This window comes from Carassius auratus, unplaced genomic scaffold (genome assembly GCF_003368295.1).
Source record: "Carassius auratus strain Wakin unplaced genomic scaffold, ASM336829v1 scaf_tig00214183_4049273_7079891, whole genome shotgun sequence".
Lineage (NCBI taxonomy): Eukaryota > Metazoa > Chordata > Actinopteri > Cypriniformes > Cyprinidae > Carassius > Carassius auratus.
Window position 1 is genome coordinate 1,303,993 of NW_020527547.1, and position 12,787 is coordinate 1,316,779.

The 12,787-nt window shown below is 38.7% G+C and overlaps 1 protein-coding gene across 1 annotated transcript in view; it reads left to right on the forward strand.

The window, feature by feature from the left end:
• The first annotated feature begins 433 nt into the window (after window positions 1–433).
• Window positions 434–12,787, forward strand: part of LOC113091337 (GAS2-like protein 1) — a 29,814-nt gene continuing 17,460 nt past the window's right edge. The window contains exon 1 of the mRNA XM_026256786.1: window positions 434–2,109. Coding sequence (XP_026112571.1) covers window positions 1,423–2,109 — 687 coding nt within the window. The 5' untranslated portion in view covers window positions 434–1,422. The remainder of the gene's footprint in view (window positions 2,110–12,787) is intronic.

Here is a 12,787-nt window from a genome sequence, read left to right on the forward strand (position 1 = left end):
AAGGAGACAAATGAGTGCTGATTAACATCATGATGATGTCTGCATGTGTGTCTTTTGTCTATTCAGAATGGACCCTTTCATTTGCTGATGACCAAGACCATTGACAAAGTAGTGTGAATGAGCCTTAACTAAAGGTTTGGAGCCCTAACAGGAACAGTGCTTGTTGGATAACCATATTAATTTAATTTGACAGTCATAATTGATGTTTGGCAAAATAATTTTTAACGATGTCCGGTTCGCAAACGAATCGTTCGATTTGACCGCTTGTTAGTGAACCGGTTGAACCGGTTCACCAAAACGGACTGAATCGTTTGAAACGGTTCGAGTTACCAAATCCAAAAAATATTTAAATGATTGACTTTTTTTATTTTTACCGTGGCTGACACTCCGATTCGAAATAAACCAATATCCCGGAGTAATTACTCAAACAGTACACTGACTGAACTGCCGTGAAGAAAACTAAAGATGAACACGAGCAGAGCAGCATGTGCAGCGAGCCGAATACCGAGCGCACACGCCCACTGCTGGAGCAGTTCTCGAGTCAAGAACCGGTTGTATCACCGGTACACTTATTTAACCCAAAACAGTTTCTCTCCGAGCAAACGTATTACATGATCCATATTTTTTATTTTTATTTTATTTTTACAAGCGGGAAGCAATCACGGGCTGCCTTTTCCCAACATGCAAATTGGATATGATAACAAAATCAACATCCTCGTTTCTATTTTCGCTCGACTGCAAAACAAAAAATTAGTTTAAATAAACATGATCGGTATCAACCGAATGTCAGATGCAAATTCGAACGGTTTGTCCATTGGCAGCGACTTTGGGCGTTTGAAAGAAATGGCATGCACAGGGATAACGTTGCCGTTGATCCTGTAATGAGATGTAACTCAATGCCACTGCAGCTCAACGAGTTATGACGGAGGCGGCGCATAGGACGGTCGGATCATTTCCAACTGACGAAGATTATATTAAAGTGTCCCAGTAGACCGGGGCTGCCTTCCTGCCTCAATCGGCCATGCGTCCTCCCAACTGGTGTGAACGAATGAATAAACGAGGCATCGCGGAGCGCTGTTAGTCAGGGCGGATGTTCCTCATACACAACGATAGCGAGACGGATAGTATGTCGCCGAGCTGTCATGTTCTGATAATTGTCCTGTTTCTGTTTCGGTCCGGACCTCCACGGGGGGATGAGCAATTGCTATGTGGTCATTGAAGGAGGCGGGTATCTCACAGACATCCGGAATCCATCGCGGAATCCCACAGCTGTACCGCGGCGCGCTGGCGAGTCAAAGCGGCCCGCTTTAGGAGCTCCTACCGCGCGTCGTTATGCCATTCCTAACGCTGTTTATGGAGGATTACTGTACGAGACAGTCGTGCGTCATTTCGTGCCTTGATTGATACACGTTTTCCTATAATATGGCCGATCAGAGCAACATTCAATCCGCCGCCTCCAAAAGCATCAGGCCGTTCAAGTCCAGCGAGGAATACCTGTATGCCATGAAGGAGGATCTGGCTGAATGGCTGAACACGCTGTACGACCTGGACATCACGGCGGACACTTTTATGGAGGGTCTGGAGACCGGCTGCGCGCTCTGCCGGCATGCCAACAACGTGAATCGCGCCGCCCACGACTTCAAGACGAAGTATCCAGATGCGGCGCTTTTGTTGCGGATACCCAGCAAGGACGTGGTCTTCCAGTCGAGGAACGTCATACCGGGATCGTTTTTGGCCAGAGATAACGTATCGAACTTCATCGGCTGGTGCAGGCAGGAGCTCTGGATCAAAGATGTGCTCATGTTCGAGACCAACGACCTGGTGGAGAGGTGTAACGAGAAGAACTTCGTGCTGTGCCTGCTGGAGGTGGCTCGCCGGGGGGCCAAATTTGGCATGCTGGCCCCCATGTTGATTCAACTCGAGGAGGAGATCGAGGAGGAGATACGGGACCAGGAGAACCTGTCGGAGGCTCTGGGGGAGTCGCAGAACCCGCCGAGCAGGACGTACAGCCGCAAGGAGAGCATCGGCGAGCCCGATCCAGAGCTGCTGGCCCGCTGGCACCAGCAGCAGAAGAGAGTCCTGCTGGATATGCGCAACCTGGACGAGCTGGTGAGTTTGACAGCTGTCAGCACACTCACTCGGGTTCATTATAGTAGCAATCAGTGGGTTATTATTATAGAAGCAATCAGTGGGTTAATTCGTAATCTGGTAATACACACTACAGATTGATAGTATTCAGAACATGTTGCATTTCAACATCCTACATGTTAAAACTCCATACATGGATGTGTTGTGCAAAGTGCTGGATTGATGTTGATATCTGGTGTCAGTGGTTAGTTTGTTGTGTTAAACTGTGTGTTTATATGGACCAGATATTACATTTAGGTTATCGCAGCTTGCTTCTTTAGCACTCTTCCAGTGCTTCTACGTACTGCAGATATAAGTCAAATTTTGACTTGCACTGAATTCAACTTTTACCTTAGATGCTCTACATCCCAAATGAAGAGCTTAGGAAGAATTACCTCATTGAACTCATTTTTAAAACATGGGACAAAGCATATTTTGACAACTTCATCTAGTTTGTTAAATTGGAAAATTTCACTTGGAACACTAGAATACCAGTGCAGTGAAAACCAATCTATCTATTTCCATTTTCTTCTCATTTGATATAGATAATTCTACAGTTATTCTATAATATAAGAATAGATTACAAATTCATTAAAAAAAAAAAAAAACCGTCCTTCACTGTTAGGTTTCTTTTTTCAATATTTCACTTGCCATGAGTTGATTAAAGATACCCAGGCATGTTTTATTGTTTTTCAAGTAATTGTAACTTATATTATAACCATGTGTCAATAAATTATGAGGGAAATTAGTTTGAAACATCTGAATTCATTCATTGACGTCAATGTCAGATTTGTAAATATTTATAATTTTGATTTTCTCATGGGTTTGACTCATATTGCGTGTTAACATCTTTTGTGAGAAAACGTAGGAAGTTTTATCCAGACGTGCCTCTGACCCTGGACAAAATAGATAGCTTTTATTTGTTCAATTTTGTAGCCTGTTTTGTCCCAGTGATTCAAGTGCTTGACATTATCTGGTCTTGTGAGTGGATCTTTGTGTGTGTGTGCAGGATGAAAGGTCAGAAAGTGTGTGACATCAGAGTCTGCTCATTTTCTTTTACCCTGGTCATGTGTAATGCTGACTGTCCATGGCATATCTCACATGTGTGTCCTCGAGGGTGAAAGGTTGTTCCTTTAGGATCAGAAATATTGGATCCTGGGCTGTGTTAGTAAGTTAGTGAGACAGTTGAGTATTTAAATACAGAGTGACTGATGGACACGTCCTTCTTATTTGATTAAGCTTCTTTGCCACAGCCGGAAGCACAAATATTGCAGTTTTCCAAGATGCTTCTTCAGTTTGCATTGTGCTATTGCCAGTCTTGATAATCTGCTCTCATCCAATTATGTTGACATTATAAATATGTTGAAGTTACAAATACTTGGGAACATCAGGGGGGAATTTGCAATCTCCCACAAGCACTGACTGGTGCACAGGGACTTAATTTGACTGTGTCCCAGTTACTGTGTGCCGCTGGGCTGATGTGGTTATTATTATTTCCCTCTCTTCACTCCATTTATGCTCTGATCAGCAATGGAAATTTCACTACTTAAAACCGCCAAACTGTCAACAGTAGTCAGCCCTTATGGGTGTGTAAGCACCTTTTTTTCCTGAGTGAGAACTGCTAGCATCAGCTAGAGTTCAGGTAGGGTGAAGAAACTAAATATCAGGAATTCATTCCATTCCGGTTGTTAGAATTTTGTTACTGAATGTAAGCCTAATGTTAAAGTATACTGACAGTGGTTTAACTGGCGCAGTAGACACTTTGAGGCTGTCTGGATCATCAAACACAGCTGCTCATCTTATCTCACAAGCAGTGTTGCAGAACCGAGCAGCTGGCTTTGTCCTGCAGAGACAGTGGATTCAGTGACAGGCAGCAAGTCCAAACATTAGTTCCCTCTGAAGCTTCAGGACATACAGGAGCTCACAGCAGAATCTGTCTAATCAAACGCTCTCTCTCGTCTTGTCTACTTTAAAGTTTAGCCCTGTTAGATTAACTCTGTAATTATGCGATTTCTCACAGCCTTTGGTCTCTGACAGGCAAGTTCAGACAAATCTTTTTGATTCATTTCCAGTTCACCTTGTTGCCACATTTGAGAAATGTGTCATGCAGCCACTTATGACTGATTTGTGGGTAAAGTACACTTCCACACAAATACATTCAGACTTCCTCTAATATATATAATGTGGACGTTCTTTGTGTTTCTTTTTTTCTTTTTTTTTTTTTTGCTTTTCATCATGAGATTTGCTTTCGCGCTTTCTTGATTTACACAATAACACATAAGGATGCTGCTTATATCAGTAGTGTTTGAATTAGCTGATGATGTAACTTATTTATGTATAAGTCCATATTGGAAATTTATCACAGGCAGTATTTGATATTTAATAGTGCATGCTCCTTTTCACTAGTTTTTACATTTGGATTGCGATTTGATGTCATGCAAGACTTACTTCAAGTAAATATTTAATTACACTTTTGTTAAATGTAATCTTTAGCAAGTGAGTCCATTTAAATTTTGGGTGAACTATTCTTTTAATACTATTATTTAATATAACCGAATCTGTCTGACATTGGCAACTCACATTACGGTCTATAATTCATAATCTATTTTGCCTTGATGAAGTTATTTTTTCACAGATATACAAATCTAGTTTTTGTGAGTGCTGTCCATGGGAATTATAAATGCGTGGTGTAATCCAGTCTCCTCATTTGTATCTTTTGGATTTAGTTTGAGGATTTTAGCTTGGTCACTTGGTTACTTTAGATTTTAATACTAATACACACAAACATCAAAGTCACTGTACAAATGAAAGATTCATGATTGTGAAGTAAAACAATGACCATGTGGATTGTTCTGCTTTGATCTTGTATTTCTTAAAGAGATTTCTATGGAGACAGGATAGAAGACTTTTGCGGATGTGGTTGGATTTAGTATTGGTAATCCTATTCATCCCTGTGGAATATGAAAGGATAGTTTTGATCCTCACCTTCTATTAGCTCCTCACACATACTCAGACAGACACACACACATATCCTTCATCACAAGAGGGTTAAATATTCTGAAATAACATTCACGCAGCATGAGGAAAAGCAGAAGTGTCCCTGAGATGAGTGTATTTGAATTACACCGCTATAGTTCCTCTTGATTTTCTTAGTTACAGAAACACTGATGTACACAAATACTCCTCTGTCTGCACCTCTCGCTCTAATTCCGCCTTACTCCTCTCTGGTAGGTTTGGCTGGGATTTTCCACCGTTGGACTGCATGGGGGGAGACAGAGCAGCTTCTTCCCCCTGTGTAATGTTATTTAGTACAGTCTATTTCTGCAAAAATGTCTGGTTGCAAAAAAATTATTTGAATAGCAACTTTAATGCTGTAGAACCCAATAGAAAGATGAGAGAGAGAGAGAGAGTTTTGCTCAGTCGGTTATCTCAGCTCATTTGTGATTTGTTTGTGTAATGTCTGTTTTTGACACACTGTCTCACTATGCATTACATCACTAATCATGTAGTTGCACATACTCTTGGCTGCTCAGAATGCTTTAAATGGAAATGCAATATAACATACACACTACTGTTCAAAAGTTTGGGGCTCGTAGGATTTTTATTTTAACAAGTCTCTGCTGCTCACCACTGCATTTATTTGACCAAAATAAATGGACAAATATACAAATAATGAAAAAGTATGGTATTTTATTTATTTTTAATAATTGTTTTCCTGTAGAAATTATTCAGTTCAATCAAAATGTTGCTGTTGTTTTACCGAAAAAATGACATCAAGGCACATGACCAGAAGGATCCTCTACAATTTCTAAGTCATCAGTGCCGTTATATCTAATAACGGGCTCTCTGTTCTCTTCCTTTCTCCCCCTCTCTCTCTCCTACACCCCGAGGCCTCGACTTCTGCTTCATGGTTTTGTCAATAATGCACAGCCCCAATATTCTCTCTTTCTCTCTCTCTTTGTTCCTCAGACACGCATGTGCATGTGTACAGTACACATACACACAGCCCCTGCCCAGAGCTAAAGAGAAAAGGAAAGAGAGAGAACACACTGCTTGAGGGTGCAGTGCAGTAATGTTGCCCTTCTCATTATAGATCCAGACATGAATAATAGCTCAAATCATGTGGTTTGTTGAGAAGTGTGCTGTTACATTGCTGAAAGATTGGCTGTAGCCTAGTGGTCAGTAAAACAGGGAAATTTCCCCATTGAGTTACTTTAAAGGAGCGACCTGGGCCATGTCTAAGAACCAGAATATAAGAATATGACATGTTTGTGGGCTCTTTTGACTTGTACCACTAAGCAACCACCGAGGAAACCACCTAGCAACCACTCAGATCATCTTAGCAACCAGCAATACCCTAGTATTGCAAGCACTACAGTGGTGTTTTGCAGAAAATGTAAAAATATAATCCTGCTGGAGCTGCTCTCAGGGTTTTAACCACACGTATGCTGTCTCACGCTTGTTGAGCTCATGGGTCAAAATTGAGAGATTTATGGAGGTAACTGCAATCCCCTAAAGGCTGAAGGGAACATGAGGACAGGGAGAGGGAGGTAGAGGTGAATCGAAGGACAGTGATAGCGAGAGGGAGGCTGAAATCAAAGAGAGGTGGGCTCGAGGGAAAACAGAAAGCTTTGCAGCAAAAGATTGAAAAAAAATTGAAAAATGCAGAGTTCAATAGAGAGAGTAAATGAAAGATGTGTGGGGGTGAGAGCGAAAGAAAAGAAGAAATAGGAGCAGAGAGAGAACTGAACAGAGGTGAGCTGAGGACAGAATAACCAGAACAAGATGGATGGAAAATAAAGAGAGCAGCGGAAAGAGCCAAATGGCAAGGTTGTTATCATTGTGCTTTTTTCAAATTAGCTTTCTTTACAAACTCTTTTCAGATTCATTTCACAGTCTAGTTTCAATTTTTTTTACATTTTCTTAAAATCTTTGTACACACTTTTTCAGGATGAATAGACCGTGTGAAATAAAAGCATTAATCCATCTTTGCTGAATAAAAGTGTTAATTTCTTCTTTCTGTGTATAGTCTCGGCTTAGTCTCCTTTTGAGAAAATTATATTTAGCGAACTATAATAAATATAGCAACTGACAGGGAAGGAAGGACAATCTGCATTTAAATAGGAACCACAGTCATTGCTGCACATTGCACAAAAAGTACATTTGTAAGAGAATGAAGAGTCCTCTGCTATTTTCTACCAGTCATTGCGGTTCCATCTCTTATCAGTAACCTTACTCCCGCACAGGTCAGGTTATTCCAGCATGTGAAGAGGGTTTGATGGCTATTACAGCTATTTTTGTGTTTTATTTCAGGAAGCGTTTTAACCACTGTTTTTAGCTTTTCGTGTACTTGCATCAATTGTGTTCTTTGGCTATCATATTATTTGTTAGAAATTAGCTTTAGCAAAATAAAGCCCGCTCAAGCCTTCTAACTTTCACTATCAAACCAAGCTTCACCCTGTGAATTAGTTTGCGTTTACGGCAATAACCCTGCCTTATGCTTCACTACATGTATTCAAAAAAGAACAGGAGACAGTTAGCCAGAAGTGCCTGTACTGTACAGACTGCTAGACCTGCCTTTAATGGATTTTACACCAGAGAGAGCGAGAGAGAGAGGGAGAGACATGGAAAAGTAGGTCATGGCAGTTTGTGCTGGGTCAGAATCACACAAGCTGAGGCTTTGCTACGAGAGAAAGTCTCTCACTAACTCTTTCTCTCCCTCCTACATGGAAGTATTTCCCATATGAACTTATCTTTAGTCTTTTCTCTTTTTATGGTCTTGGTAATTTTATATTTTGGCTGCCATAGGTCATGTATCTTTCTGTGGTGGGCTGCAGTACTCATCTATTAACAGAACTAGCGGAGTGGGCCGTATATGCCATTTCATACAGCACCTGTCTATGCTCAGCTTTTGTTTGTGTGCACTAGTGGTCAACTGATATATTTGCCAGTTTTCATATACCTGCATTGGACGATACGTTTTTCTGCTCGGCCAATGTATTTCATTTTGACGGTGCACCGGCCTTTTATTTTGATGATGCTAAAAACCATCTGCCCCTGAGTTCACAGTTGTTATTGTTAGTAATTCTGTCTAATACGGATAGAAGTCTGTCTAATAATCAGATAGAACGGTTAAACAAAGGTATTAAAATCTATACAAAAAGTATTTTAACGATAGCTTTTATATTATTAGTAATAGAAGTGCAAACATTATACTTTCTTGTTTGCCGTCAGCATTAAGTAAATATGCATTTATTTCCTTTAAACAAATCTTTGAATGACTTATAAATATTTAATTTCACAAACCTTGCAAACTTATGAAGTGTGCATTTCTATCCTGTATGATCACTGTGTGACAGTCGGCCGTGTGAATTGAATGCTCTAAACTTTAAACTAGTGATCTCAAATTATGCTTTGCTTTATGCATTTGACCACTGTCATATTAATGCAATTTTTCTTTGTGCTGTATGTAAAATGAGTGTTACCCTCGTTTCAACTGAAAAATAAAGCTCTGTTGGTGGCTGATGGAATCACATGAATGCCGTTCCTATGACATTATGCATTTGAATTACCTGCAAGTATGGTGATACGAACTGCTGTGTTCTAAACAAATACTATGCTAATGCATACATTATTTTGTATACATTTTAACTATATATATATATATATATATATATATATATATATATATATATATATATATTATAAGCACACACCACACACACACACATTTGCATTTTCATTTTACAACTATTGCTACAGTTACACTTGTCATTTACACTTCCCCAGTGTTTTTGACTCTTGTAAACTGAGACTTTCGAAAACACGAAACTCCGGGGTTGCGTTTCAGTGTAAACAGACCAAAACTGAGACTTTTGAAAACAATGGCTGCCCACATGTGCTCAATGTATCCTTGATGACAGTGTAAACAGTATCATCATGCTCAATGTTGTACCTGCAAGAATGGTCATGTGACATGTGTTTTCAGTTGTGCAGTGAAGATGGAGAATGTTTCTGAAATACAGTGAAAACGCAAGTGTAAATAAGGATCGTTTTTATTTTAAAACACTGTTTTACACGCATTAGTGAAAAAAGGGCCGTGATGTGTAAAATGCCTGTCAAAGTGATAGAAATGCTTAAAATTTAGAAATTACTTTAAAAATGTCTTTGGAACTGAAGGGAAGTCATCAACAGTGGTGTCATTTTTTTTTTTTGTTATACTTCATTTTGGTACCTTTTGTTTCAAGATATATTATTTCCCATATAAATAAATATAAACCGAAATTAGATTTTTTTTTTCTTAGAGAATAAAGAGTTATAATTATTAATAGTTATTAATGTGAATAACATTGCTTGAATAATTTAGTCTTGAATTTGATGCAAAATGTTAAAGTCTCTTTTGTCCATTTGTTCTTGTTGTTTACTCACACGCTGAATTAATAAAACAGCCACTGATTTTCCACTGCAATTGACACTACATTTGAGTTAAAGATTTAAATAACTCAATGACCTCTATATGTTTTTGTCCCTCATGGCCAGATATGGTTTTTCCATGACCCAATTTTATTATGGCTGAGATATGAAAATATATTACATAATCTGTGCAGTAGATTGTGGGACAAAAGAGAGAGGAAGACCGTGTCAAAAGTTATATACTGCAGCTGGAGAGATTTTATGCCAGGTACAGTTTAGGTCATGTGAATTTTTATAACATTTATGTACCAGAAGGTCACCTGATGTATCCAGTACTTATATAAAGTTATAGCTCAGTTTATCTCCCTAAGCGTCAGTTTTATCATAATAAGGCCTCAAACAAAAGACAAGCGTGTGATAGTCTTATGCTGAAACCTGTGAGGAGAGCTTTCAGTCTTCAGTTCTCCTGACAGGACACTATTTTAGCATTTATTTCCTTGGGCACAAGCCACAACAAGCCTTTATAGTGCACTGGAGACTAACCTTCAGATTTCACCAGTTTACAAAATGGCTTACTTGACTAAAAGGAAACAGTCCTGTCATGGTAACTTAGTCTTTTCATTTATCTTAAGTTTATCTTAAGCCCTATTGCCCAGTTATTCGAAGCAGCTGGTTTGTCTGGTTAGGTCTCTCTGTTCATGTGTGTGTGTGTGGAAATTTCATTGGTGTTGTGATTTTTGATGGTAGAGCGGTGGTCCTTAAGGATGACAAATTAGATAAGAGATGACAGATCTGTGAGAATGTTGGCTATGTGCGCATTCCCACATGCTTTCCCCTCTCTCTGTAGATGTTATTCTTTTGTGATACAATCACCCAATCACAGATCACTGCTCGCTTGTCCTTGTTAAAAATCCTTCTTTTTTTTCTGTAGTTAAAAATCCTTCTTTTTTTTCTGTAGTCCTTCCAAACCTGTATGACTGACTGTATGATCTTTCTTCAGTAACAAAATATATATTTTGAAATATGTCTTATTGTTTCCATTTTATGCATACAAAAATGAAATCAATGGGGTTCCATTGGACCCCATTGAATTTTCTTTTAGAATTTTCTTTTTGTGTAAACCATGCCTTTAAGTGAAATGAAGTCTCTTCTTTTGGTTGTCTAGAATGTTTTCGAGCTGTAAGTGACCCAGATTATGGAATGACGTTGAATGGAATGATCTTTTTTCGTTGTTTTGTTATGTGTGTGTGATGTTGATCTTAGGTTGGTTTCAGCTGATACAGCTCAGTTGAGCTTAATTCACCCCCATTGGAGATGTTTCTGCTGTGCCAGATACCCGCTGAAGCAGTGTGTTAAATACAAGCCATGATTGTTTTTAGGCTGGAACCCACCCAGTATCTATCTCCTGATGGAATCAGATATAAACCTCTCAGCAAACAGATATTTTATACTTGTCCAACTGAAACAACAATCTTTTTTCTGAAAAGGATTTTCTTTTTTTTCTGTGCTCCAACAGTACTATACTGTTTAAATATGATTATTATTCAGTACAATGTGATCTAAGACATTTTGAGAAACTCTCAATGACTGCCCTTAATGACAATTTGCCATGGGACACATGGATATTTCGCCAAAATGTATTGGTATCAGTCATCACTGTTTTATAAAAAAAGATCTTTTAATCTGGCAGCATTTTTAAGTCTGAACACGTCTACCACTATTTTTCACCATTTGAGAGTCTGTCTGTTTTCATGGATCTCTTCTGAGATACTTAGTCATGCAATTACTGAGAAACGAATCAGCTATTCCAAAACAATCCACACCCATGGCCTTTTTATATCTGAACCCGGAAGAGACACTCACTTCTTACCCATCGGACCTTCTGCATGCCATGTCACCTCTGTCAAAGCATGTGTGAGTGTTTGTATGTGTATCAGATAGCCTGCAGTTATCAGAGACCCAGATACAGCTCACTATCTCTCAGATGCTCCATTTCCCGGTCTCTATCTCCAGGCTGACCGCCGCCGGCGCTGTATCTTTGATGCTGGCTCTCACAGTCCCTTAGTGCTGCTGTGTTGCTGGTAAAGGAAGCAGGGTGATAAACAGAGTTTTCCCTCCAGACATATGCTCAGGCAAAAAATTAGCACAGATGTCAGCACCCGGGATGATCTGCTGTTGGAAACAAAAGATGAAATCACAACAAAGATGAAATCTGAAACCACAAGTAGAGTTCATGTTGCAATTCCTTAAAAACAACACCCTTTCTTTTAGTGTTCATTCAGAACTTATTTATTAGGCTTGTCCCAATTAGAAAGCACATTTAAAAACAACCCAAGGTTGACCAGAGTGCTGTATTGGGCAGTATAATCGAAAGAGAAGACAAAAACTTCAGTGCTAAAAGCCACAGTAAGTAAATAAGTTTTAAGCTTAAATTTAAAAACAAAAAGAGATGTTGCAGTTATAATAGATGATGGTAGGTTTTCAGAAGTTTAGGGCCTGCTATTGCAAGTATAGTGAGCAATCCAGGATCCCTGGACCTAAGTGATCTCGATGGCTTGTAAGGACGTAGCATGTCAGAGAGCTAAATCATTAATAAAAAGTTAATTACAGTAATCTGGGCATGATGAAATAAAGGTATAAATTACTGTTTCAAAGCTCCTCAGAGACAGTAGAGGTTTAAATTTTGCAAGGCGTTGTAAATGAAAAAAGCATGATTTAACCACAGCATTAATTTGTTTATCAAACTTGAGTCTTTAGTCAAAGCAAAAGCCTAGGTTTTTAGCACAAGTGAAGTTAGATCTCAGAGGTCCAAATCACAGGAGTCAAACAAATCACTTGGTCCCAACATTAATAACTCAATTACCTCATTCAAAGTCAAAAAATGTAGGGTTAGCCATAGTTTCATCTACATAATACATCATAACATAATAAGTTACATTTAAATAAGTGGGGTGGAAAATAAAAAATGTCTGACACTGTTAAAAAAAAATTCAGATTTCCAATCTATTATAAATTATAAAATCAGCACAAAAATAAGTGAAAAGTTGCGTTGAAAAACATGAAATTTGAAATAGAAATTTCAGAATGTTTTAACATTTAGAATATCCTTTTTGCTTTTAACGACTGTAGTGCAGAATCAAATTATTTCTTTTATGTAGCTTTTTTTTAGTTTCAGTTGACAATGAATCGATTCAATCCATGAATCACTGATTCAAAACCAGTTTTAGAACTATTGTTTCTTTTAGAA